At 54.1% G+C, this 26,842-nt stretch overlaps 7 protein-coding genes across 7 annotated transcripts; 4 read left to right on the top strand and 3 right to left on the bottom strand.

Annotated features, from left to right (window-relative positions):
- Positions 1-1,942: 1,942 nt before the first annotated feature.
- Positions 1,943-3,885, top strand: M406DRAFT_347569 (uncharacterized protein; the record flags this gene model as incomplete). The annotated part of the gene is made up of 5 exons (XM_040922310.1): positions 1,943-2,372; positions 2,456-2,510; positions 2,588-2,724; positions 2,875-3,579; positions 3,685-3,885. The coding sequence occupies exons 1-5, from the start codon at positions 2,181-2,183 to the stop codon at positions 3,883-3,885; spliced, it is 1,290 nt and encodes a 429-aa protein (XP_040773538.1). The 5' UTR covers positions 1,943-2,180.
- A 2,097-nt stretch (positions 3,886-5,982) lies between these two features.
- M406DRAFT_294293 (geranylgeranyltransferase beta subunit) lies at positions 5,983-7,221 on the bottom strand (the record flags this gene model as incomplete). The annotated part of the gene is made up of 2 exons (XM_040919128.1): positions 6,713-7,221; positions 5,983-6,608 (listed from the first exon to the last, which is right to left on the bottom strand). The coding sequence occupies exons 1-2, from the start codon at positions 7,080-7,082 to the stop codon at positions 5,983-5,985; spliced, it is 996 nt and encodes a 331-aa protein (XP_040773539.1). The 5' UTR covers positions 7,083-7,221.
- Positions 7,222-12,737: 5,516 nt separating this feature from the next.
- On the top strand, positions 12,738-13,678 carry M406DRAFT_218409 (Rho GTPase activation protein; the record flags this gene model as incomplete). Its single annotated transcript, XM_040915529.1, has 2 exons — positions 12,738-13,083; positions 13,155-13,678. Coding segments are annotated over 2 exons (870 nt in total), but the record flags the coding sequence as incomplete, so codon positions are not given.
- A 1,513-nt stretch (positions 13,679-15,191) lies between these two features.
- M406DRAFT_341763 (ribosomal biogenesis regulatory protein) lies at positions 15,192-15,791 on the bottom strand (the record flags this gene model as incomplete). The annotated part of the gene is made up of 1 exon (XM_040921698.1): positions 15,192-15,791. The coding sequence occupies one exon, from the start codon at positions 15,789-15,791 to the stop codon at positions 15,192-15,194; it is 600 nt and encodes a 199-aa protein (XP_040773541.1).
- A 453-nt stretch (positions 15,792-16,244) lies between these two features.
- On the top strand, positions 16,245-17,966 carry M406DRAFT_280701 (mitochondrial ribosomal protein). Its single transcript, XM_040918414.1, has 3 exons — positions 16,245-16,441; positions 16,487-16,982; positions 17,071-17,966. The coding sequence occupies exons 1-3, from the start codon at positions 16,295-16,297 to the stop codon at positions 17,886-17,888; spliced, it is 1,461 nt and encodes a 486-aa protein (XP_040773542.1). The 5' UTR covers positions 16,245-16,294; the 3' UTR covers positions 17,889-17,966.
- A 543-nt stretch (positions 17,967-18,509) lies between these two features.
- Positions 18,510-21,245, bottom strand: M406DRAFT_263526 (MCM-domain-containing protein; the record flags this gene model as incomplete). Its single annotated transcript, XM_040917597.1, has 5 exons — positions 18,510-18,590; positions 18,688-20,623; positions 20,681-20,814; positions 20,872-21,131; positions 21,197-21,245. The coding sequence occupies 5 exons, from the start codon at positions 21,243-21,245 to the stop codon at positions 18,510-18,512; spliced, it is 2,460 nt and encodes an 819-aa protein (XP_040773543.1).
- Positions 21,246-21,860: 615 nt separating this feature from the next.
- PEX1 (nucleotide binding protein) lies at positions 21,861-25,677 on the top strand (the record flags this gene model as incomplete). The annotated part of the gene is made up of 2 exons (XM_040925547.1): positions 21,861-21,968; positions 22,039-25,677. 2 exons carry the CDS (start codon positions 21,861-21,863, stop codon positions 25,675-25,677), a joined length of 3,747 nt encoding a protein of 1,248 aa, XP_040773544.1.
- Positions 25,678-26,842: the final 1,165 nt, after the last annotated feature.

Genomic DNA, 26,842 nt, shown 5'->3' on the forward strand with positions numbered 1-26,842 from the left:
AACCCTGCTCGTCCCGCAGGCTGGCCAACAGCTGGGACTTTTTTTTTGGTTTCTTTTCTCTCCTCCCCTCTCCCTTTCTCTTTCTTATTCTTCTTGCACGATAATGGGGGCCGGTCTCCCAATAGGCAACGCTGATTATTCATTGATCGGCCCCAGCGGTGAAATCCTCCCAGATCCTCCCGCAGAGCTTGGGCCCACATCTTCTGCTACCAACAACTCTCACCTCTCCAAAGGCCGCTGCCCTCGGTCAACAGGATCATGATCTGGATTTCATTCCAAAAGTGCTCCTTACTGATGTTGGACGCCGCTGGAAATCAGCGAAATAATTTGCTGATGTTTTTTTTTCCCTTTCTTTCTTTCCCTTTCCTCTTCCCTGTCCGCTATCTTACTTGGAATACCGGCCTTTCTCCTCCTCCAACCACCTGTCTGCGTGTCACCTATTTGGAATATCCATCGTCTGGACAAGGAAAACAGTACGGATGGTCGCCTTGGGACAGGATTGACAGATTGGGTCTGTTTCTATGGAAGAAGTGGAGAGATAAAGATGACATTCCACCGTTACTGACCCCAGATTCGAGAGCCAGACACCCTCTACCTTATGCTCACCTCACATACGGGAGCTGTGATTTCTTGGCCCCACGGTGAGATAGCAAGTGCTAATCTGGTTCCATTCCCTTTCTACTTTTGTTTCCTTCCATCTGCATGGATACATTCTTTCCTCCTTTGAGACCAGGGTGCTTTAGATCACCACCCCTGCTGTGTGCGCTGCTGCTGCGCCGCGAAACGAGCAAGCGCGGTCTTGTGCTTTTCAGCCCAGTGGGGCTCGATTTACAATGTTCCAATCCGCTGGACCAAGAGTGGCCTGCCTGGTTCGACTTGATGTCCTGCTTCTATTCCATCCATTTGAGCTCGTGGGCCCACTCAGGTGAGTAAGTGAGTACCTTTTTATGTCATCTTCAAATCTCAATCCATTTCCTTCAGACACAGATGGCCCTGGGCAAAAAAAAACCACCAAAAAACCACCACCAAAGATCTTCACCTAGAAATCATAATCCCGGCCAGCTATTCATGTCTTCTAGGCTTAGGCCTACTGAAAAAAAGTACACACATTCTACTATTTGCTATCTATAGCACAGTAGAACCAACCAGACGTGCTGCTAAGTAGTATGCATGTGCTGCGGCACACAAGACCCGCAATACGGTCACTACTGTAGTACAGCGGCTTACCTTGTCTGCGCGAGCCTCTAGAAGTTGATCAGTACTCCCCGTTTTGTGGGGAGGACGACCCACTCGAAGCTGGCCAGGCTGTGAGGAACAGAGCTGACGGAGCCCCCCCCTCCCCCTCCCTTTTTGTGCTGCTGGCACTGCTGGCAACACACACACAACAATTCTCACGGGGTAGAGGGTCAGACCACGGAATGATCTGCGCTGTCGTGATGGAGATATTACGGTGAACTTGACCAGACGTGGCTAGGACGGCATTGCCAGACCACCACCTCACCAAGCACCCCTCCCCCTTCGGTCCCGTTGGTGATGGTGGTGATCTGAATAACGCTCCTCATCCTCCTCCTTCTTTTCTTCAGAGGATGTACGCAGGGGTACTTGGGTGGAGAGAACATGGGCCAACATGGCATGCATGCTCGCGTACCAACCAACAGCCAAAAGCTTGGCGGCATGTGGCTCTACAACCTCGCAGAGTGTCGGTGCCGCTCTTTGCTATCAAGATTCGTCCCGGTCAGCGCCGATGCACCATCGAGGACCCTACCTTGCCTCACTCAGCCCTGCCCCGTTCCAGTGTGCAACTTGCTGCTATGCTGTTGCTATTTTCTTCAACATGGCCCCTCTTCTCTCCTAGCGTTTCTTTCTCTCGGAGATTTGCCTTTCCAGTGCATCTGTCGCCTGGCTTATCCCTTTCTTCTCTTGTACCATTTTGCCCTTTTTTCTTCTCTTTATTTCTTCCTTCCTATTTTGTCACCTGTCTGTCTGTCGGTCAGTCCGTTGGTCGTCCTCCTCCTCCGCCCTCGCTCGACCGCATCAGTTGCCTTGTTACCTTTTTTTTTTCTTTTGCGAGGTGACTGATCTCGACTCTCCTTCCAAAGACACGTGCAGTGTGTGAGGCTTCTTCCTTTGTTTTTCTTCGTGTTGTGGGCTTCAAGGTAAAGCACACACACACACATATCATGATGTTTCCGTCATCAATAATAGTGGGTGTGACCGCGCTGGCGGTTGGGACTGCTGCCACGGCTGTCATGCCCAGGACAAGTGCCTCGAGCGGCGCCGCTGCCACTGCTTCGGCATCGATCACCTCGTCCGCCGGGTCCAGTTCGACAACGTCTTCCGCCATCACAACACATACTATCGCGGTTGGGGCAGTATGTTTTGTTCTCTTCCCTTCGGACTCACTGGTGATGGTAGTGGCCTCTCAAATTCTGATATCAATGTTTTCTTGTTATAGAACGGTTTCAAATTCCAGCCTACAACGACAAATGCTTCGGTTGGTGATATCATTGGTAAGAAGGAGCCCTACCACCAACATTTCTGTCTTTCCTGCTCTGTGGCTTTTCTCGAGACTAATACTTCAACTCAGAGTGGAGGTTCTATCCGACGGGACATTGGGTCGTCAGGTCAGCGTTTGGTCAGCCATGCATACCATATGAGGACACTGGCCCGAACCTCGTCGGCTTCTCGTCAGGTCCCCAGGACGTGGAGACGACTTCGGACGATGTAAGTCTCTTGCAACCTGCTTGTTCATCCAAATAGCTATTCGGAACGGGGATCATCCACCTCGACAGTCAACATTGCTTGCTCAGTCAAGAGGTGCTTTTTGAGTGGAAGACTTCACTCGCAGACTTGGTCGCTCACATCTCTCCACAGGGCCCGACATTTCAAGTTAGGGTCAATGACACCGAGCCCATCTTCTTTTACTGCGCGGCCTCAGGATCTTGCGACAAGTATCACATGGTCGGCGTCATCAATCCCACCGTCAACGAAACCTATGAGATGCAGTACGAATACGCAGAGAACGTCACCTACCAGATGACCCCAGGCGAGGCTTTCCCAAGTGAGACCGCCGACTCGACCGCATCTTCCGCTACTGCCACGTCGGGCGCGTCCAGCGATGGCTCCTCGTCTTCGTCCTCGTCGGGGAGTGGACATAAGGGCCTCTCGGGCGGCGCTATCGCTGGTATATCCATCGGCGCAGCGGCGGTCGTTGTCTTTGCCGTGGCGCTGATATACCTTTTTGGCCGGAGGAGCGGGACGAACAGGGCATTTGGCGGTGTAGGGCCGAGCGGTAGCGTAATCGACCCGTACGGCGGCGGGCCGATGCAGGATGCCAAGTACGGCGGACCCGCTGGGCCCAAGAGTCCTGGCCAGGACACCTTCACGTCGGCTGGATACTCAACGGCACCCTCTGTCGACCCGTATCAGCAGATGCACATGGGCCAATACGGCAACGGCATCGGCTATCCTGCTAGCACCGGGAGCCCGCCGCCTATGAGCGAGTACTCGCAGAGTTTGTACCAGCAGCACTATGGGAGCGTGCCGCAGCTTGGGGTGGACGGTGCTTCTCATCACCAAGCGATGCAAGCAGGGATATTGTGAGTACAGAGTCTGGGTGCGTTGTGACCACAATGAGAAAACATCTCTTGACTGACTCTCTTCTTTAACAGCGCCGCGCCACAGCCGACAACGCAATATCAAACACATCAACCATTGCCGCCACCGCCGCAGGATCAACAAAGCGCCGCATACAACGCGCCAGTAGAGCTTCCCACGTCGCTGAACCCAGGGAACTCGCCTTTGCCACAGTACAACAATCCTGCGGGCACGTACAGCTGGGGTCAAAGCAGTGAGGGAACTTACCGACCGAGCAAACCATTATGAGCCTAAAAAGGAACGAAATGAACTCCGTCGTCCCCATTTTCTCCTATTTTGGAACAGTTTTGGGCTATTTTGATGAATGTTCGATGCCATGATGAGATTTTTCGGGGGTGCTGTTGGGTTTGTGGCTTCATTTCTGGCCGCATTTCTGGGGTGTCGTGGCGTTTTAAGGAGTATTGTGAGGTTAAGAGTATGAACCTTTTCACAGCCGACTTCTGGGGCACAGAGGTGCAAAGCATTGTGTTTACAGTCCTGATGACTGCTCATGTGCACATCCGAAAGGGGATTTGTGTGCAGGAAGAGCACAGGTTAGCCACCTGAAGAGGCTTCCGTTGATCAGATGAGGAGTTGGTACGATCAGTGCTAGCAGCTATTATTATGAATGCTCGGCTTTGTGAGGGTCGAGGAGCACCGTTGTGATAATGACAGATTGCACCTTCTAACGACTGTCGTTCTGATATAGAATTATATAATGTAATTCCAATGACTCCCAAGAGAGAACATGCTGAACTGCAAGTCAGTGGACATTCATTCATGTGTCAACGATGCTTGATTGAATGTTAGATCCAAACAGCCTCTTGGTGCTCGTGATCTGCTTCGTAACTTGTGTATCGGGTCATTCATATTAGACTGTCGAACATTCTGTTGACCATACTGACTATTTGCAAGAGGATTTATAACTCATTATAGTCCTCATGAAAAATTATAACGTTCGTACCTCATCCCAATTCGACTGCGAACCTCGCATCAAAGCTGTACTACAGAGTAAAATCTATGTCTTACTCTCAGGGCACTCCTCAGTGGTGTTTATCGACACAAGATTTCGCACTGGCGGCAAAGCAAGCTATTGGCGATTTCAAGTAGGAAATCAGGAAGGACTCAAGACAGTCAGCAGTATCTGGAAGACGCAGTCTTTCGCTTGGGACGGGGCGATCGAGAATGCCGAACAAAGGCGATGATGCTGGCGGACCTGCTGTATAAGTGGTTCATGGAAAGAGGTAATATTAACGAGGCAGCATTTTGGAAAAGCTGGAGAATCGGCTTGACTTTGAGCATTCGTAATGATTGTGTATAAGCTACAAAACTCTTCAAGAAACATTATCAATATCTGAATTTTAGACTAGCTAATGGCCTGCTAAGAGATATGTTTGCTGGAGGGCACAGGACGTATCCTACATTACATAAAAAGGCCCTCCCTGCGATCTTGTTGGACCGCCGGGGTAGCTGCTTTCAACTGACAAGATGCCTAGGGGACGAGGATCTGGAGAAATGATTTACCACGTTTCCCTAGACTTTTGCAAAGGTTATGTACAAGAATAACAGCAAGATCCGAGAGCCAGGCCAGTTACCTTTTTCTTTCTTCTCGGGGTGGTCAAGATATCTATTCGTCTCCAGGGTTTCTGGAAACCTGCCACTATCTGCCAATTTAACACCCAGGCCTCTCTGCCAAGGCCACAACACGGACCATGACTTGTTGATGCAGATACACACGCCCACCCTTCCTTGACCCCGACAGATATCTTTGACTGTGCCTGTGCTTTAATAGTGGAGCGAGGCTACAGCAAAGCCGGGGCATCAGGCTACTGCTTCGGGGGGGTGGGCGTGCTTCCAGCTTGCTGGCCGCTGAGCACGACCCTCCGCTCGTTGACACCATCAGCGTTGGACATCTGACTCGGCTCACCAAGAAGGACATTGACGGGACCAGCAAGGGCGTGGTGGCACAGGTGCTCGCGCCGGAGACTGTAGGTGCCACCCTTTCGCCCTTTCTATTCAACACGCTTCATGACCCGAGGCTAGGGTGAGGCTTGAAAGGCTGACGAAGGTTGACGCTCTGAATTAGATTCAGCATATACTGCGGAGGTGAAGACGTATGCATTTCACAAGCTACAGGAGAGTACATGCATCTTGAATTCGTGGTGTTGAGAAGATACGTGGCGAGAAGGACGCGGTGGTGCACGGGAAAGCACACGGTTGTAAGCTGGTTCAAGGAGTGGCTGCATGGCGTGCACGAGCAGGGTGCAAAATCTTGAGATCGTATGGTGTCATTAGATGCAAGCAGGTTGTTCTGAAAAACAAACCAGATCCTAGATGCATGGCCCCTTACCATGACTTTCCTAGCACCCTCTCAATGGTGGCTTTGGGCATGCAATACACAGGGTCCACGGGCTGGGTGCCAGGGTACCCCAGAAGGCTCAGCCCGGTCATGCCAAAGCAGGTATGCCACACATCGACCATGTCACCAGGACGATCGGCGATTCCCCCACCCTGGAGGTCCTGGGACCGCAAGATGAATTTGATCAGCGCGTCCCGGTCGATCCAGTGTGCGCGGCCGATGATCTGCAGGCTGCTCAACACCCACCAGCTGTAACAGACATCCTCGGTCTTCTCCGGACGGCCGTTCAGCCCGCCACTGGGGGTCTGCCTCTCGCTGAGCCACTGGCCGAGCTTGTCGACATCGACGAGGTCGAGCCTCCCGGCGATGGCCAGGGCGGCGACGCAGGTGAAGATCTGGCCCGAGTGCGACTCGGCACCGGGCTTGACGCCGTAGCCGCCGTCGAAGTTGGCACAGGCGACGATGTGATCAACGGCCTTGGAGACGTCGACAAGATCTAGGAGGCCAAGGAGAGAGAGTGCGTTGAGGGCGCCGTAGAGGAAGCGCGTGTCTTCTTCCCCCCACTCATCACCAGCAAACGTGCCAGTCTCCCTGTTCTGCAGGGCGGCGATGACTATTTCTCTCTCTCTTAATCAGCACACACACAGACACACAGACACACACTCACATGAGACAACGCATGCGACCAGAAACGACAGACGACGTATGGAAACTTACACTCGCCCACCTTGGCCTTCCCCTTGCCCCTCTTCTCCAGCTCGTCAAAGCCATCCACCATGGCCAGGATCTGCACGGCACTGACCGTGTAGAGCATGTGCGCATCGTGACCAGGCGCGGCTCCGAACCCGCCGCTATCGTGCTGGCAGGACAGGACAAAGTCTATTGTCTCGTCGCGCGGCAGGGCATCGGGGTGTCCGAGCAGGTGCAGGGCCACCAGGCCCCAGTAAACACCATTGAGGCGCAGGTGCTCGGTAAGCCAGTAATCGTATTCGTCCTTGCGCGTGTCCAGGCTCTGGACGTATTTTACATGGTTTGCAGTGGCCAGCTGGAGCTCATCTGGTAGGTCATCGAGCAGCGTCGTTGGCATTGTTCAATTGGGTGCATGCAGAGAAATGGTGGTGGTCTGATGTGTGGGTGAGTGTGAGTGTGTGTAAGGGTATGTGTGTACATGTGCGTGAGCTGTTCATTAAACGGGAATTGCGGGGGGTAGAACTTGCAAGTGGGGGGGAGACCAACAGGGTGACGACAAACAAAAGGTAAGTGCCTACTTAGTACTTTACTTAGTGAAGGTTGTCGTCGAAAACTGGGGAGAATCTTATGTCAGCCGTGCGCGGGAACGGCGTGCGCGTGTGATCCACTAATAGTACAGGCGGTTCGGGGGGACCGAGGCGCTGGAATCTCAGTTCTCGAGTTTGACTTTCCCATCCGGCAAACCTTAACCATTCCATCCCCAATTTGAACTCAACCACCAAGAACAATACTGGCAGTGGCTGTTGTGGACCATACATACGTCGCCAGCGCATGCGAAAAATTGTTTTGGTCTTTTCGAGTTTGTGATATATCATTTGTGATGGTCAACGCGGTTGCTTTACTATTCACAGTAAGTTGAGTTGAAAGTCTGGGGGCCAAGTAAGGAAGGAAAAAGAAGACTGAGCTGTGTTCCCTATCCCTGGACATAACGTCCCCCATGTGCCACGGCTTTTGATGAGCCACAAATATAACTTTCTGCGTGCAGGGTTATCATGTATGCCCCGTTTTCTTGTTCTTTTTTCTTTCTTTATTTTCCTCTCCCTTGTTGACACAAATCCTGCATCGCATCTGACATGTTAATCATTGCCCTCTCTAGGGGCGATCACGGCTTGAGAAGCCCTATACAACGCGGGCAGTATATGCGCATAGTACTTGATATCACAAGCATCATCGTCAACGACAAAGGCCTTATCCAGGGCTTTGTTTGTGAGTCTCCCTGGACTGGTCACAGCGTGCCCAGATTGCGTGCAGCATGCCACTCTGGGCCAAGAGAACCAACAGAAGAGGAAAGAGGCCAGAAAAAGTGGAGATAATCAAATGGCACCACAATAATGTCTTTGACAAAGCCGTGCGTGCCGTCTCTATTTTTGGACCGTTGACACCCCTGACAGCGTCCCAGCGTGCCTGGCGTTGCGCGGCGGGGCCTTCTGGGGCCCTTGGGCTCCTGTGTGGGTGGTGCTGCCCGATGCTCCTGCGAGCAGTAGGACAGTGCCGCGTTTCAGATCGGCTTCTTGTACCTGATCTAGACCTGTTTGGGCATCGAGCTTTGGAGAGTATCCCTTCTGGAGTCCGCACTGGGCCCGACAGCCCGCCTGAGAAAGCCAGGCGAACGAAACCTCGGCCATGCTTCGGATAAGGAATAGGCGGTCGACACTCTGAACACTTCGCTGTCTTCTTTCTGTACAAGGGTCTCAGCAGCAAAAAGAGGCAACACTAGCCTGTGACGAGGGCAGGGACAGCAGGAAAGAGAAAGAGAGAGAGGACAGTTAAGAGATAATAGGACTCCCCTTGGCGAGACCTCTTCTTGTATTGATGTGTCTAGGTGCGTTCGTGAACAGATGTCGGGTGTCATGAAATCAATGGGGTTGATACTTTCTCCGACTCGACTTGGCGTGTTGCGTAGACTGTGACGTGGCCAGGCACTGGAGTACCATGGGAAAGGGCGTGTTCTCAGGGAAAGACATCGCTTTCTGGCTGCTGATCTGTACGACTTCGTATCATCAGCGACATGAAAGAGGCGAAACGATTACTGAGAACAGAAACGAAGAGGTTCATATATGAACGACTCTTTTGGCAGCATGTTACTATGTAGTGAGGTACAACGATAAATCACTCGGTACTCGAGGCATGTGCTCCCGAGCGTCTGCGCCTTGATTGCTGTATCCACCCCTCAGCCCCTGTCAACCCCGGGTATGACATGTTCCCACCTAGCGGCTCAACTTCCCCTGAATGTCGATAAAGCCGCTGCAGCCCTTGAGCCCCAGCTACTGGTCTAACTCCATGACTCAATACCCAAAAAGATACCTTCCGTGAATCGCACTGGATAGAAGCAATGTGCACTTCAAGGTTCGCCCACCGTCCAGAGGAAATACTCCGCGCCCAGGACAAAACCCGACGACGTGCAGGCGTTGTTTCCAGAAGGGCTCTCTATCTGTAACCACCTGGAGTTGAAACAATTCCGGTGGATCTCGCGCAAGCCGCGTACTATGTAGAGCAAGCACATGTGCGCCGCGTGTGCTGGTCGACCAGACAAGATATACCATTCTCGATGGAGAGAGAAAGAGAGGGCTTCGAAATGGTGGAATTAGACCGACGCGTGCAGCATTGGTTTCCTAGCACTTCAACCTCCCATCTCTCATGTGATTAGGAGCTCCCCCCCCCCCCCTCTCGCTCTCTTAGGAGGTGGTGTTTCTACTTGTGCACCCGATTCAAAGGCTCGATACGTGCGCGGACCAACAGTGGCATGGCCCTTCATTTGTATTTGCGCTTTTGAAAGCCACCGATTGATTAAAAGCTTAAAGCATATTTTCCCTTGTCACTCATTCCCTCGTCATCTTGAGGTCGACATTGTATTACACACCGGATGCCACGTTGAGACCAGGTTTACGGACAACAAAAAACAAGAAAAGGAATCCCCGTGTTGAGATCGATCTTATCTCTCACCGACCTCAGCTCAGCCATCCACCTGGCCAAGGCAAGAAGATATCAGCTGTGTGGCCCGTTCACTCGGACAAATTCCCCATCCTTTCGCTTCGCGGCACGGCACCAGCCTAGAGAGATATCCCCTCTGTCCCTATCCCCCTCCCTCTCTCCTGCGCATTGATTGCCTGCTTTGCAATCAGAAACGAGGCGCAGACCTTCACAAAAGAGCGCAATGCAGATGGGTCCTTCATCAAATGAACCCATCTATTGGCAATCAAAGCTGCTTATGTCCACTTTCAAAAGAACCATAGCGTTAGGTTTTGGCCATATTTGCGCTTTCATCTTCTTGTATTAACCTATTTATGTGACAAAAAGAGGAGGCAGAAGGAAAAACCAACCAGGCCCAACCTTCGCAAGGAGGTCTACTACAGCTGCTTTTCCGCTGATTGTTTTTGGTCTTTTATTTCTTCTTTTCGTTCGAGCTTGTCTCTCCCTCACACATCTGCCAGGTCAGAGACGTGAGAGTTACCACGTCGTCGACGCCTTCTAGACCGGTCCCAACCTACCGCTCACCTTCACGTCACCCCACGATCCGAGACAGCTGGCCTGGCCGCTGGACCGTTTCCCTTCCTGTCGACGTCGACGACTACACAAAGATCTACTACTAGGGTCATCCTCCCCGACGACGCTCTCGATTGATAACATATCTTTCTTCTCCCATGCCGATAGCATCGTCTTGCTCCGCGGCATAACAGCGCTGGCAACTCGCTGCATTTCGCCAAATTTTATCTCTAACCCTTCAACATACCTTTTTTGGGGCCTTCCTGTGTCCCTTTCGTCGTCGAAAACTTGGAATTCATTCGACCCGCCCCGAGGAACCTCGTACTGGGATCCGCTTTTTGTGCCAGGCCGGCTATCGAGAACGTCGGCGTTGGGGTTCACCTTTACCCGGACGGAAGTGCATCGGCGCAGACAGCCTTTCCAAGACCAAGATCAGCTCAGTCTGATAAATCTCCGTCCGTTCCCCTCGGGCCAGCATCGCGTACCTGGTTTCTCTTCCCGGCTGGCTTGCCGTAGAAGGGTCTCATATAGCCCGCTCCATTCTCAGCCATATGAAACCACACCCCTCCTCTCGGCAGCCATCTTTCAGAAAAAGACAAGACAAAGGACGTCACATTGATCCGCAGAAAAGGGCCCTGACCCAAAGGGCGTTGGATATTTCGCTAGTGCAAAGGTGCTAGCGTGGTCAACTTACTCGATAATTCCATTCTCTAGGGCTGGGCAGATCATTGCAGGACTATCGTTACAAAGGCTTCCGTACTTGGCAGCGATCTCGTTATTAGGGGCCTCTTCTCCGCTGTAGCGTTACGCTACGCTTACTACCACCCGCCAGGATGGCCCGCAAGAAGTCAGTGCCAGGGCCGCTGACGCTGCATCACTCTGCTGAATCAGGAATAAAGGGGGCCAAGCAGCAGCAGCAGCAGCACCAACAGCATCAACAGCCCCAGCAGCGCCAGCAGCAATCGCAGGAAGAGGATCAGCAGCGCCAGCGCCAGCGCCAGCAACTGCACTACCACACTCAGCAGCAACAGCAACAGCACCACCACAACCAGCAGCAGCAGCAGCAGCAGCCGCGGCAGCGTGCCCACACTACCAATGGGGACAGTCGCAGCCACAGTGTGAACTCGAACACCCCCACCCCTGATGAAACAAGTCGAGCCCTCTCGCCAGAGGCACCCGGCAGCGTCAGGTCGCTCTCGCCCAACTTGTCACCTCGATCTCTCTACACTTCCAAATTCTCTCCACATAACCAGGGCAACAACGGCCATCCATCGCAGCCCTCTCCTGGTTCCCAACAGTCCCAGGAGGCAATAGCCATATCGCCGCGCAAGGGTAGCCCACAGCAGGTGCCCAGCCCACAGCCTCAGCCGCAGCGCGAGCGCCGCCAACACCCGAACCCGCAGGATTCGCCGGCTGTGTCGTCGTCGTCGTCGTCTTCCTCTCCTTCTCCCCACGAGACGAAACAGCCTCACATCGCCGAGCTACAGCAGCGATTACCCGCGACGACAGGGGCTGCCGCGCCCTATTCCTCTTCATCATCATCGACCGCCGCCGCCCACCATCAGAAATCCAGACAACATCATCAGCATCAGACAGACCGTCGCCTCAAGAGCAGCCACGGCCGGCGCCGCGAAGAAGGGGTCTCCCCACCCGGCAGTAATAATAATAATAAGCAGGGCTTCTTTTCCAACTTCCACAAATCGTCCAAGTCGTCCGATCGCCTGCCCCTCCAACCCCAGGGCGCCCAAACTGTAGCCTGGCCTTACGACGCAATGAATGGATCCGATCATCCCCCAATTACCATACACAGCTCAAAACAATCGGGTAAGTAAGCATGCCAGGCACAGAGCGTTGAAACCCAGCCGGGAAGGCAGTGCACCACTTTGTGGGCTTGCCCTTACCATCCCGTCGCGCATGATCTTCCCCCCCCCCTCTCTCTACCCCCTGAATATTGTCAAATGTGATCATCTGGCATCGTGGTTTTTTGGTTGTTTTTTTTTTTTTGGAAATTTTTATGGTCTTCTTTTTGTTCGCTATACACAGCTGACTCTGTGTCGTCTTGCTCTGCGCAGAGGCCCCCTCGTTGCCCCCAAGAACCGAACCTTCGATAGCAGGTGGTGACCCGAACTCCACTTCCACCTCAACAACAAAGAAAGCCTCTAAGCCGAAACCATTCACATTATTGAGCAGAACGAAATCGCACCGCGAGAAGGAAGGCCGCAGCCCACGCCACACCCCAAGCCCCCAGGAGATGAGAGATACCGCCGCGGCACCGAAGACGGCTGCGATGTTGGATCTCGAGCGACCAGAGCAGGCGCACGTACCGCCTGCTCCGAAGACCGCCATGATACCCCACGACCGTGCCTTTCGGGAGGCCATGTCGTCGGCATCGAGAAACCATTCAGCCGACCGTGCCCCATCAAGAGACGCCTCTTCTGACAGGCGCGGCCACCAGGATCGGGAGCACGCAAGACACCAATCAACGCCCAGAGATGGCAACGGTGCAACATCATTCTTTAATAATCTGAGGAGAGAAGGAGGCCGCGTGGCCGAGTCAATTGGCAAGGGCCTGTTCGGGAAGGGCGGCCGCAGCGCGAGCACGACGGAGAGGGACTTGGTGGACGACGAGCACTACGTTCTCAAGGTCATCAACCTGCCATTGGTCGAGCAGACCCGGCTGACAAGAATATCGAAACGGCTGGAAGAGTCGCGCGATAAGACAGAGTTCTGGATGCCGGCATTTCCGTGGAGGGCAATCGACTACCTGAACTACAAGGGATGCGACGTCGAGGGCCTCTATCGGGTACCCGGTAGTGGCCCACAGGTCAAGAAATGGCAGCGGCGTTTCGACGAGCGTAAGTCAAGACGACGGGCAGTGCGCAGTGCAAACGGCTGCTGGATCCGCTAACACATCTGCTGCACACAGAGTACGATGTCGACTTGTTTCAGCAAGATGACCTGTATGATATCAACATAATTGGTTCGATGCTGAAAGCATGGCTTCGCGAGCTGCCCGACGAGTTATTTCCCAAAGAGGCCCAGGACCGCGTTGCCAGAGAATGCGCCGGCTCCGAGAAGGTCCCACAACTCCTCATCGACGAGCTGTCGAGCCTGTCGCCGTTCAACTACTACCTGCTCTTCGCGATCACCTGCCACCTCAGCCTGCTCCTGGCGCATTCCGATAAGAACAAGATGGACTTTCGCAACCTCTGCATCTGCTTCCAGCCGTGCATGAAGATAGACGCCTTTTGTTTCAAGTTTCTGGTCTGCGACTGGAGGGATTGCTGGAAAGGCTGCAAAACCGAGGGGAGATACATCGAGGAGGAATATAAACTGTTCGACCAGCCACCACCGCCGGGACTGGGAGTACGAAAGAAACTCGAGCCGAGATTGGAGTCTCGAGATGAACGCCGGAGGTCTCCTGGCCTCGACAGGGACGAAAGGGAACGCAATATTTCCTCGTCAGACGGCAACAGCAGGAAATCTCCACATGGCGGAGATCAAGTGCGGCTCAAGAAGAAGAGCCCTCCTCCACTCGAGAACGGAAAGGAGAATGGCATTACTGCACCAAAATCAGCCAATGCAACCTTATCGGATGGCCGAGGCCTAACAACTCAAGATGGCAATGACCTACGGCCGCTATCGCCCATCAAGCCGCTGTCTCCTCTGGGGTTCTAGATGCGCCCTCTTCGACTTTGTTTTCGAGAGGTCAGCTGATGGAACTCCCTGCAAGTGTCACCGTCTGTGCCTGTCTCTCTCTCTCTCTCTTTCTGAAGACAGGGCACACAACTGCACCACTCTGCTATCCTGTGTGACGAGACATGAGCATGACGAATTTCCTTTGTATAGTGGCCTTCTGAGCTGGATTCCAGCAAGAAGAGAATTGTGGCTCAGGGAGGGATGTTCGAGACTGCATTGGTAGAGAAACGTGGTGACTTGAACGATAAGAGGAGAGTGGACAGTGGCGGTTCTGTATACCCCTGAGACATTTGGATCAGAATTTTTCTTTTGTTCCCACGCACCGCAGAACAAATCACCAATACGGTGGCACCTGTCTTTTTGGTCTCTTTCTGCATAACGGCATGCTTGTTTCTTGCCTGCAGCTTTATTCAACCCCTCAGCGTGTTGCAGTTGATGGATGGTGGACCAACAGGCTCACCACGCAACGATCATACCAAGAACGTGTGATCAAACGCTTTGGGTAATGTATGTTTGATTTTCTACCATCGTTATTGGTTGGAAGGAACAGAGGGTCGCGAGACGCAAGAGGAGAAGGCAAGAGGAGGACGGGAAAGGCAAGGTTTTCGGGGAACTTTCGGCATGGGTCGTTTTCCATACAGAAGAACGAATTGCTCGATTAGGGTATGCTGTAGTTCTTCAAACAGGAGTTGGAAAAAGGCCATGCAAGCATGGGTGGGTGGCTTTATGATATTTTGCGACTACAAAGGATGAGACCGGAACTTCACAGCCTGGTCATGGCGATGCGGACGGCTCGAGTTGAACAACAAAATAAAATATGATTCTAAACCCCTCATTTTTTGTGGTATCTTCACTACCTTTCTCGGGATTCCTTTGCACTGCACACAGCTGCCATACCTATAATGACTTTTCCATCCCTGCCTGGACGCCAAACTCCCTTTAATATGCTTTGAAGAGAATCTCGCTGGCCAGATATCATGCTGGGGCGAGCATGCCCATTCTTTGCTTTCACGCACATCTCGTGTTTTGTGGGATCATCCACCCACACCCCATCTTGTCATCTCTATGATCCCAACGGGACTTCTTTTCTTGACAAGCTGTTGGTCCGCTCAAGAAAGCCCAAGCATAAATTAGGAGGTGAGAAGGATCCTCCGGTCATTTCCAAGTCGTCCAGAGGATCTTCTGTATCGCCCCGATCCTTGTCCCATCTGTGCCGGTTCGAGTAAGAGCTTTTTTCTCATCGTACTCCCTGCCCTCCCCTTGATCACTTGCCCTCCTTCCGGGCATTGCTCCTCATCTTCCTCTCGTTCCTCCGCGCCCGCTCCTTCCTCTCCCTCCTGCCCTCGCCCCGGATGGTCTCTCCGTCCTTGAGCGCAGCCTCCTTGTTGGCATTCACCTCGACGACCCAGTCCTGGGGGACCTTGCCGTCGGCGCGGTCCCGCGCGCGCTGGTCGCCCTTCCACCCCCACTTCTTCTCCCACTCGCCGCGGTCCTCGTTCCAGGCCAGGTTCTTGCGCTGCTCCCGGGTCTTGGGGGCGATGCCCTTGCGCTTGGCGAACTGCTCCCACTTGGTGGGTGGCTTCGGCGTCGGGAGGGGCTTCTCGCGCGGCAGCGGGGTGGAGGCCGGCGGGAGGGAGAGGAGCACGCCGTCTGTCTTGGTCGAGGTCAGCGGGCAGGTGGTCAGGAGCTGGTTGACGAGGGCCTGGGCGCCGTCGCGGGCGACGGCCGCGAGGGTGGTCTCGAGGTCGGAGGGGTCGAGCTCGGGCGGGTTGGGGTCCGAGGCGAGGAGGAGGCCTAGGTCGAAGGTGTAAGGGGTGGGCTTGTCAACTGCCACGGGCAGTTTGGTCTTTGTGGTTGATGCCATTTTCTTTGGCGGCGGTAAAAAGCGGGCGAGCGTTCTCTCGTTTGCTGTATGGGTACTTTTCTTCTTCTTTTTTCGATTTTTTGCAGGATTCTTGAAGACGTGCGCTTTGAGTTGTTTGGATTGCCGATTATGAAAGCAGACTCGTCAGTCGCTGCTGAACACCCGGTTTATTTTGTGAAAAGAAGTTTGGTTGATAGATGAAATGTTAAGAAGTGAACCGACCTTTCTCAAGGCTCTGCAAGGCTTCTGAACTTTTTTGCCTGCCGCCCGTAGTGATAGTCTCTTAGCGGGCATCTATTTTTCTGCAGGGGTGTGGATGCTTAGCGTATCGACATGCCGGCGTGGAGCTAGAATTTCTTCTGGTCCGGCCGGGAGCTTCCAAACCTTCGCACAAGCCTCCGGAGCTGCGTGCGCAACGACCTCAATTGGACGGCCACAGCAAGGCGCAAGAGCCAATCTCAAACATCTTTACGTGAGGAGGGTCGGTGGAGAGTACGAAAAACATGGCCATGGCTCCCCAGAGCTGCTGGAGGTGCCTGCTTAGGCCCTCGGTGGCCACCCCATTGCCAGTATCGACGAGGCAACTCGCCCCTGCGACCGCGATAATACCGTCCACGACGATGACGACGACCACCGCCAAGACGACGGCAGTAGCCTCAACATCTCGCCCCTTCTCGACGAGTACACCCTTCCAGGCCACCAATAACACTAAGTCAGGCGGGCACCAGCGCACGGGCAAGCGCATGAAGCTCTCCAAGTTCAAGAACAAGAAGGATATAGCGCGGCACAAGACGCCCGGCCTCGGCGAGCGCAAGGCCCTGCGAAAGCGCATCGTCCTCTCCAACAACAACGCGATTCCTGTGCGCGGGCTGGACGTCATGACCAGCCAGAGGCTCGCGGACCGCGAGAGCGCGGGCAAAATGCTCAAGATCCCTGACGGGCTGATTGATCCGCTGCGCGCAGTCGAGGCCTTCAAGTCCAGCCAGACCTGGGGCCTGTTTCACAGCCCCCACATGTTGGTGCGGCCGGAGACAGTGACAGTGTGCGAGAGGATGCAGCAGGCCGCCAGGGACGGGACGACGGCGAGGTTGGTCATCTCTGGAGAGAGGGCGGCTGGGAAGAGCATGGTGCTATTGCAGGCCATTGTGAACGCCTTCTTGAATAAGTGGGTGGTCATAAACATCCCAGAGGGTATGTGTGCTCTTCCAAGATGATACTATGAATTGTAGAGAGAGAAAGAAAAAAAAAGACCTTGGGGTGCTGACAAGCTGCCACACAGCCCAGGAACTCACAACAGCCTGCACTGACTACGCGCCCATCCCGGACACCAACCCTGAGCAGTGGATGCAGTCCGTCTACGCGCTTAAGCTGATGCAAACCATCCTCAAAGCCAATCGCGACGTCCTCGAGAAGATCTACACGACCCGCTCGTACGAGGAGTTCACCAACCCCGTCGCTGAGGGCGCCACCCTCGTCACCCTCATCGAGTCTGCCCGCGAGTCCGACCAGGCGTGGCCCGTCTTCTCTGCTCTGTGGCACGAGCTCTTCGTCGCCAAGGCAGATAGCGTTGGCACCCCCCGCCCGCCCGTCCTGTTCGCCGTGGACGGCCTGGCCTCTCTCATGCGCGTCTCCGACTACCGCAACCAGGCCTTCGAGCCCATCCACAGTCACGACATCGCCATCGTGCGCATGTTTGTCGATGTTCTCTCGGGCCGGACTCCGCTGCCCAACGGCGGCGCCGCCATCGCCGCCACCTGCAGGAGCAACGCTGCCCGCAACCCCAGCATGGAGCTCGCTATCAACCGGCAGCTCGCCAAGCAGACCGGCGCTGCGGACGCGGACCTGCCGCCGCGGGATGCCTACTGCCGCAAGTACGACCCGCGTGTGGACGAGGTCATGGAGGGCACGGGCCTGGAGGTTGTGAATGTCAGGGGGATCGGCAAGGTGGAGGCGAGGGCCCTCATGGAGTACTGGGCCGCCAGCGGGCTCCTGCGGGCGCAGGTGGACGAGAGGACCGTCAGCGAGAAGTGGATGACGGGCGGCAACGGGATCATTGGCGAGATGGAGAGAGCTGGGCTGTTGAGTCTGCGGCTGTAAAGATATGTTGTACATAGCAAGTGGAGGAGGAAGATGAAAAGTTCTATGGGCTTGGTCAATCAAACGAAATTCATTGACACTCGGGTGTGCATGTTCCTCGACAGATTGCGCTCAGGGAAAAGCCTTTGACTGGGCTCAGGGGATGAGTTTTTGTGCGATTTTGCATAGTAGCCGAGCTCTCACACCTTCGACGCCTCCAAGATACGGGTCTAGCTGATATGGTCAAGGTCTTTCCTTCTCTCCACGACTTGCGAAAGTAGAAGGTACTCGTAGCTCTCCGACCAATGATATCGAATTCAAAAGATCGGATCGAAACTTGCAGTCCTGATGAGATTTCCAAGTGACTGTAAAAGTGGTAGCCTGCTGGATAGTTGTAATTCTACCAAGAAACCGAATTCGGTGCTGCAAACAGGCAAGTTCATAAAAACACACCTTGGCCCGCACTGGAATGCGACGGAGGTGGTCTTCAATGCGATTTTATAATTTGTTTTTATTTTTACAGCAGCTTCTTATCTCAAGTGCTGTAATAGGTCTCATGCATTCAATACACAATCCTAGTCTCAGAACGCCGAACCACTGAAATTTCGTATCCACGGGCGCTGTACATTAACCGTTCCACGTCTACTCATCATCCTCCTCGTCCTCTTCGCCCTGAGCAGTTATGAAAACAAGGCGAGTGCCATTTCCAGCAGTTTGCCACAACTAGAATAAGTCAGTATCAGGTCTCGGCATAGAGGTAAAAGTATAAAGGAGAGTGGGAAAATAAAGAGGGGGAGAGTTCAGCAAGAGGGGTGCTTACATCGAGATCCGTGTACTCATCGAGCGTGTTCAACCACTGGTTCTCCGTGAAGCCCTTCGCAATGACCCGCTCCTTGACCTTGCGCATGCTCAGCTCGACTCCGAATTCCTCGTCATCTTCATCCGCATCATCGGGCAGGCACTGGCGGGTCTCCATGAGCGACTTGACCAGGTTGTAGATCCTGCTGCTGACGTTCATCTGTCTCCTGCTGCTGCCACCAGCCTCGGCGTTCAAGCTGTCCTTACTAGCCTCGACCAAACGAAGTGCCTCGTCAACGTCCTCTTGAGTCACCTCGTTGGCGAACCTGAGACGAGCCAGGGCCTGCGCCAGACGGACGACACCCAAGAGGGTACGAGGCGTGGTGTGGGCGAACTGCTTGCCGCGCTTCTCAGCCTTCTTTTGCGCATCTCGCATCTTGACGTACGTCTTGATGATGTACTCAGAAACGTTTTGTGGCACAACTGGGCGGTGTGCCCGGGCCCGTGAGATGTATGCTCGGACCTCATCGGGTGGGAAGACAACCTCATCAGCAGTGCCAATATCAGGATGCTTGTTGTGCATGTGGACGTAGGCAACGTGCTTAGCAAGCTGCGCGTCGGTGTCGCGAGAGGGGGTATCAAGAAGGAGGAAGAGGATATCGAAACGAGAAAGGAGGGCGGCGGGCAGGTTGATGTTCTCGACTGGAGAGAGCTTCGGGTTGTAGCGGCCGTACAGGGGGTTGGCAGCAGCCAATATCGAGGTGCGAGCATTCAAGGTCGTGGAAATACCAGCCTTGGAGATGCTGATGGTCTGCTGTTCCATGACTTCGTGGATAGCCGTTCGGTCGTTGTCATCCATCTTGTCGAACTCATCAATACAGCAGATACCGTTATCGGCGAGGACGAGTGCACCTCCCTCGAGGACCATCTCGTCGGTGACAGGGTCCCTCATGACGGCAGCAGTTAGACCAACACCACTGCTGCCACGGCCAGAGGTGTACACTCCGCGCGGAGCCACCTTGGAGATGTACTTGAGCAGCTGGGACTTGGCCACACCAGGATCACCCATCAAGCAGATATTGATGTCTCCACGGATCTTCATGCCGTCTCCCATCTCCTTGTTAACACCTCCGACGAGGAGCAGCAGAAGTGCCTTCTTGACGTCGAGATGACCGTAGATTTCGGGAGCGATTGACTTGGCGAGATATTCGTAAACGTGTCCCGACCTCCTGTACATATCAATCTTGCGTGCCACTCCTGGATCGACCCGAATGTTCTCATACGCCTTCTTGTGCTGGAGGATGTAATGTGCCTCGAGGTAGGTGTCAGTCAGGAGGCCGGCACGCATTGCCCTGAACCCGGTGTACGGAGTGGGCAGGAAGACGCCAGAGATGTCGACGACATCACCAGGATTGATCTGGCGCACAGCACTCCCGTAGGCCGAAACAGTCAGGGACCGCGGGATCTGACCAATGGGTACCTGTTCGGGGAGCTCCTGTACTTTAATTTCCTGGAAGGGCAAGAACTTGGAAGCTCGTGAGGACGGCTGCAGCTGGCCCTTGGTCTGGTTGGCTGTGCAGTCTGCCGAAGGACAGACGGAGAGGGGACCGAACTGCCTGGCGGTGACAGGCTGGAAAATTTCGCAGCCGCATCGATCGCAAGTGTATGCGCTGACTTGCACCAGAGGCTTCACGTCCGAGACCCTAGTCGCGATAGCCCGGATAGTAATGAGGTGGCCAAGGTGATCACCACGGACTTGGCGAACAGACAGGGCCTTTGCTGGGCCGTCTGAGGTGGAGGATCTTGGTTTGAAGACGAGGGTGTAACGTCTCGTCAGCTGCGCGGGGAACTTGTCCTGCAGCAGGGTTGGATCACCCATGGCTTCGGCGCCCTCGACGATTTCGCGATTCCGGGCTTGCCGTCGTGCCATCAAGACATCCAGCACGTCGTCCTTGAATCTAGTCTAGCGTCAGTCGAATAAGCCTTCCACCTTCAGTTGGACGTTCACGACGTACGTAGGGTCTGCGCTAGGCTCTGGCATGCTTTCGTCAATGGCTCTCGACAAGATCTCGACGTAGTGTTTGGCATTGCCCTCGATGGATTGCACAAGTTTCAGAGGGGCGACATCCTCTCCTGCCTCTTCCTCCCACTAGAACATGATCAGCAAGTGTGGTAAGTGGACTGCATAAGTAGGTCCTAGCAATACCTGTGCGACATCGTCGAGGTCGACAAGCACCTCGTCGATCTTGCGGTCAGCAAGCTGGCGCATCATGTCCCTGTACTTGTGGTGGGGCTTCTTCTTGTTGGCCCTCTCCTGACGCCGACGCTCCTCCTCCTCGTCGTCCTCATCCATAAAGTCGTACTCATCGTCAAGGTCGTCCTCGCCAATGTCAATGTTACCGAGGGCGTGGGTGATAGACTCAGCAGGAGACGCCTTGAAGTCTTGCAAGAACGTCTTGAAGGCAGCTGAAGAATTGAAGGTCAGTGTGACTTGTTTCTCCTGCGAATCTGTGGCAGGATCATCATCATACTCAATTGGGCCTCGTAGTCAACGGGCGCTTTCCACTGCAGCAACGCCATCTTCTGGAGTCGGAATTGAGAGGAAGAACGAAGCCAAAGTGCTTGTACGAAGATGAAAGAGGTAATCTATGAGGTGATGAAAATAGAAGGAGGGGGGAGAAAGTCAGGTTGCAGGGTCACAAAGTGAATGCAATGCTGGAGAGAGGCTAGATGAAGTGTTTAAGCATGTATTCAGAGACAGACAGCTAGAGTGCAAATTTACGGCGCGTCTGGGAGGTACAAACCCGCGACGCGTCGTCAGGTACGCGCCGAGCTTGAAAGTGCTTTAACCACAATCAGTAACCTCTTTCAGTTTGCAGGGGCCCACACCCTGTGGCGTATACAGCGAGACTCAGTACTAGGCCCAGGGGTCCTTTACAGGGTGCCAAACCCCTGCAAATACTACAACTTGTGGGCTCAGGCATAGTGCATACTACTGCAGACAGTCCCCTGCCGGCAGGCAGTTGAGCTTCAATGAGCCGAGGCAAAACCAACGAATGCCATGAGGAAGCTCATCCGGCCCTTGTTGGCCATGGCGAACTTTCACGACTTCGCTCGCAGCCATGGCATCCTATCACAGTGATTACTGACCAATCCTACCAGTCTGGCGCTCTTCAATCCCTCATATCGTCAGAAATGTCTCAGAGGAAGCCAACACCCGCCGAGGTCTCCTTAGTTCACCTCAAAAACTGCCTCGTCAATTTGCCGTCGTCGCTCGTCTCTCTGCTCGTGAATGTGAATACTGTAAGACTTACACATCTACGTCACCCATGGTGGAACTGGAACTCTGACTTATGGGACTGTCCTTTATTAGCCCGTTCAAAATGTCATCGTCGAGCTCAACTACCGCGACACTGCCGCCGACAAGGCGGCAGGCGCACCTCCCCAAAGATCTGTGTACCTAGGGTGGACTGGCATGCCGAGCAAGAGGAAACTGGCTTCCATAGTCGGTAGAGATGGTCTTGGTAGCAGCTCAAGAGGTGGCACAGGACTTCGCGAGCAGGAGGTAGCTCTTGTCGAGATCGACCCGACGCTGGCTAGCACACTGGGACTGGAGGAGGGCCAGAAGGTCATGGCAACGATTCACACCGACCCACCACTGGCGCATACAGTCAACATCGAGCCTCTGACGCCGGAGGATTGGGAGATAATCGAGCTGCATGCGACATTCCTCGAGCTCAACCTTCTTTCCCAGATGCGGGCCCTGCCGAACCCAGCCTACGCTCCAGCTCCTGGAACGGTCGTGGGTCCCCATCCACTAACTCTTCACCTTTCGCCGACTTCAACGGCGAATATAAAGATCTTGTCTCTCGACCCACCACAACCCTCAGATGTACCATTTGCCAAGATTGCGCCGGATGCCGAGGTGATCGTTGCGCCAAAGGTTAAACCGAAGTCCTCCAGAGGAACCAGAGAGAATCGGAGTGTTGCCAGCACGTCGAGAAAAAGCGGAAAGAGCTCCACAAGCACTGTTAGGAGGCGGAGCCAACGCGAGGATCGCAAGCCTGCCTTATTCCTGAGGGGCGTCGATCGAAAACTTTGTGATGACTGGTTCGACGACGGGGCTGGGACCGAAGAACTAAGTATCTGGGTCGACCGAGAGCTGCTGGTTTCAAATGAGTTGAGGGGTTTGAAATGGGCCGCGGTGAATGTCATGAGACCAGCAGGTCTCCAAGAGCCCGGACCCGTGCATGGACAACAGCCCGATGGCCAGACGTCTGCTGAATCGTTGAAGCCAGGACGCAAGATCGTGGCCCAGCTGTTACCGTGGGACGATCCTCCGAATGGGCAAACAGCAGCGTTGTCTACTCTCTTATGCTCAGCATTCGGAAGCGAGGGCCTTGTGGGAGGAGTCGTCAAGATCGAGCCTGCTACACCGCCTCTGGCAAAGAAGTCGATCCTGAAGTCGGATGGGGACGAAGATCGACCATCAGTGCAACACCTGAAGCTTTTCCCATTCATCTCAGACGGTAGTGCAGCACAAACTTCTGGTCTCAAGTTTGGCGGGGAGTCAAAATCAGAACGTGAAGAGACAGTCAAGAAAATCAAGCATATCTACAGTGGGAAGTCAGGTAAAGGCTTATTCGACGGGCCGTTGACGGACGGTTTGGTCTTGGGGACCTATGAAGGCCTCGACCAACCTTCGAATTGGACAGGTGGAGTCATCAAGTTTCATCCTGCGTCTGCATCGCAAAGCTCGACCAAAGACAGTCTTCATTGGGTACTTGGGTCGGACTGGCAATTACCCATCGAGGTGCAGCCCCCCATTGCTCGCCCCTCTTCGCTGTCCGCATCAGATATCAGCACCAACCTGGGAGTTGAAAACCCCCTGGTGGGCATCGACTCACTGCTTCAAGAACTTCAGTCGCACCTCTCGCAGTTGTCTTCGGTGCTTTTGACTGGGGCACTGGGCTCAGGAAAGACATCTGTGGCGCAGTCAGTAGCGAGATTCCTTCGAAAGGATCAACTGGTTCACACAACATACTTCTCGTGCAGGACGCTCGTGAACGACGAGAGTAGGGTGAGCACAATTAGAGAGACACTCAACCGGCTTTTCCTGACTGCGAGTTGGGGCGCTCGATTGGGGGGCAAGGCTCTTGTCATCTTGGATGACTTAGATCGGCTCTGTCCAGTCGAGACCGAACTGCAAGTCGGCAACGAAAACGGCCGCAGCAGACACATCAGCGAGGCCATCTGCTCGATCGTCCATCAATACTGTGGTCAAGACAGCAACGTGGCCTTATTAGCTACTGCACAAGGAAAAGAATCTCTTCACAACGTCCTTGTCGGTGGCCACCTGGTGCGCGAGATCGTGCCGCTCAGAGCACCGGATAAGCCTGCTCGGCGGACCATCATGGAGGCTATCACCCTACAAAACGCCGTGCTTGAGCAAGAGGATAGCCTCTCCACCCACGATGGTAGCCGGCCGACAACAGCTGACGGTAGTGCCACTGGCGATGAGAATGCTTGGATGGATGGAGCCAGTCCGAGGCCTAGGGCTGAAGTCCTTGCCAAGCCCAGCGGATTTGTCCTCCAAGCCGACTTAGATCTTCTTGACATCGCAGGAGAAACTGACGGATATATGCCAGGCGACCTAAGCCTGCTCGTCTCGAGAGCCCGTAACGAGGCCATCATGCGTTCATTAATCGAGACATCGAGTGACACCGATATCAGGGGTGTCCCGCTTGGACGAGTCGACTTTGAGAATGCCTTGAAAGGATTCACTCCGGCCTCGCTACGAAACGTCACTCTGCAGAGCTCAACCACTACCTTTGATTCCATCGGCGGGTTGACAGAGACTCGCCAAGTACTGTTGGAGACCCTCCAATACCCAACCAAGTACGCGCCCATCTTCGCGCAGTGCCCTCTCCGGCTTCGTTCTGGCATTTTGCTCTACGGCTACCCAGGTTGCGGTAAGACGCTCCTAGCCAGCGCCGTCGCGGGTGAGTGTGGCCTCAACTTCATCTCTGTCAAGGGACCCGAGATTCTCAACAAGTACATTGGTGCGTCGGAGAAGAGCGTACGAGACCTCTTCGAGCGTGCTCAGGCTGCCAAACCCTGCGTGCTCTTCTTTGACGAGTTTGACTCGATTGCGCCAAAGCGTGGTCACGACTCGACCGGCGTGACGGACCGCGTAGTCAACCAGCTGTTGACACTGATGGACGGCGCCGAGGGTCTGTCTGGTGTATATGTGCTGGCTGCTACCTCTCGACCTGATCTTATTGATCCTGCTCTGCTGCGGCCTGGTCGATTGGACAAGTCGATCCTTTGTGATTTCCCAAATCTCGAGGAGAGGGTGGATATCATCCGGGCGATCGGTCGAAAGGCTAAGCTGAGCGAGGCGGTGCTCCAGTCCGACGAGGACCTTGTAGAGATTGCCAAGCGCACCGATGGCTTTTCCGGTGCAGATCTGCAGGCTCTGGTTTCCAATGCTCAGCTGGAGGCTATCCAGGACGTACTCAAGGAGACGGATCATGTTGGTGGGGGTGCTGGTAGTACCCGTCGGCCTGGACAGAAATCCGGTGCAGGCAAGACCACCGGACCATCCGCCCACAATTTTGTGCAGTTCCGCTACGGCGAGGATGGCGCCGGCGAAGACCAAGCTCAACGAGGATCGAACCGGTCCTCTGAGCTGGCGCAGCAGGCCATGATCGCCGCCAAGCTGGAGAGTATCCGGCTCTCGCGCAAGAGGGCGAAGCAGCAACGGGGTGGTGTTAGTGCTCCCACTGATTCTGACGAAGCAAAGGTCAATGGAAAAGATAGCCAACAGAAGGAGGTCGGGATCCAGTGGCGGCATCTGGTCAAGGCGCTCGGCGGCACGAGAACGAGTATCAGCCGCGAACAGCGGGCGCTACTGCAGAGGATTTATCGGGAATTCGTGGTTGGGCGCAGTGGCGAGATGAGAGATGGTCAGGCGAGCATGGAAATTGGCGGGAGAAGCAGTCTGATGTGATGCTCGGCATAGCATAGTCGCAGGCCATAGACAGACAATCATGACACTGAGCACATTTGTTACGTACGACTACCACCAATACACCAACACGGCAGCTTCTCTTTCGTGATCTACATTAAGAAATTTAATTCAAGCAAACCTCAAAGGTATTGATATCTGACGAATCAACCAAGTTATCGAATACGATCGTAATGAGCTTAGCTTCGTGGTAGCAATTTTGATCACATTTACCCCTCATACTATAGGAATTCACTGCCCCCAGATACAACAAGAACTGGGGGGGAAAGGAACGACGAAAGGAAGGGTAGGTAGAGAAGAGGGGGGTTGATAACCCCAACAAGGTCCAGAATCCATTTTCTGTAGAGTTTGCATTTCTTGCGGAAGCTTTCGACACTCAGGATGACCTCTTTTCTTTCACCAACAAGACTGCAGTTATAGTATTCTGGCTGCCAGCAGGGCCTTAGGAAAGGTCAATAAGGCTACGACAAATACAAGGAAAATTAAGGTGTGAAGCCAGAGCTGCAGCCTGCAGTTTACATGATGCACTACAGCTTGCATGGGGGCTTAGCCCGAACGAGTGGCGCAATGCAATGATATCCTGCAGACACTGCCACCCACGCTGGCAAGTGACCTTATGAGGGAGCCCTACTTCGTGTCACCTCCAATACCGTCATGGATACAGAGACAGTTCATCGAAGTGAACGGCGCGCAACATGCAGACTTGAATCCCCCATGTTGTTTCTTGCTGGCTTTTTGTGCTAGACTTTTGCTGGATTCTCATTACTATCCTCAACAACCTGACGTTGCAAGATGAACATGTGTTTTCAACTGGTAGAACTGTACGCCGCGTGCCGCTGCCCTTTCTATACGCATGCTGTAGACAGATGCAGTCTATATCCCACCCATAAAATCACCCTAAGAATCATACTGGTAGGGTATGCCTGTACAGCTCATAGCACTCAAGATGATATCCGGAAACGTGGTCGAAGGAGGACTCGACCCCCCGTGGGCATTGGCGATAGTACAGAAGCCTTGTCAGGGCCAGAGTCTGCATGGGACACTGTCGAAGATAGCGAGGAGCGTGTTCCCCTCGAGGACTACGTTCCCCGCGGGTATTGTTCTGAGAGCAAGTCAGAAGACGGGAGCTCGGTAGTATCAGAAGCAA

This window comes from Cryphonectria parasitica (assembly GCF_011745365.1).
Source record: "Cryphonectria parasitica EP155 unplaced genomic scaffold M406scaffold_7, whole genome shotgun sequence".
NCBI classification, from domain to species: domain Eukaryota; kingdom Fungi; phylum Ascomycota; class Sordariomycetes; order Diaporthales; family Cryphonectriaceae; genus Cryphonectria; species Cryphonectria parasitica.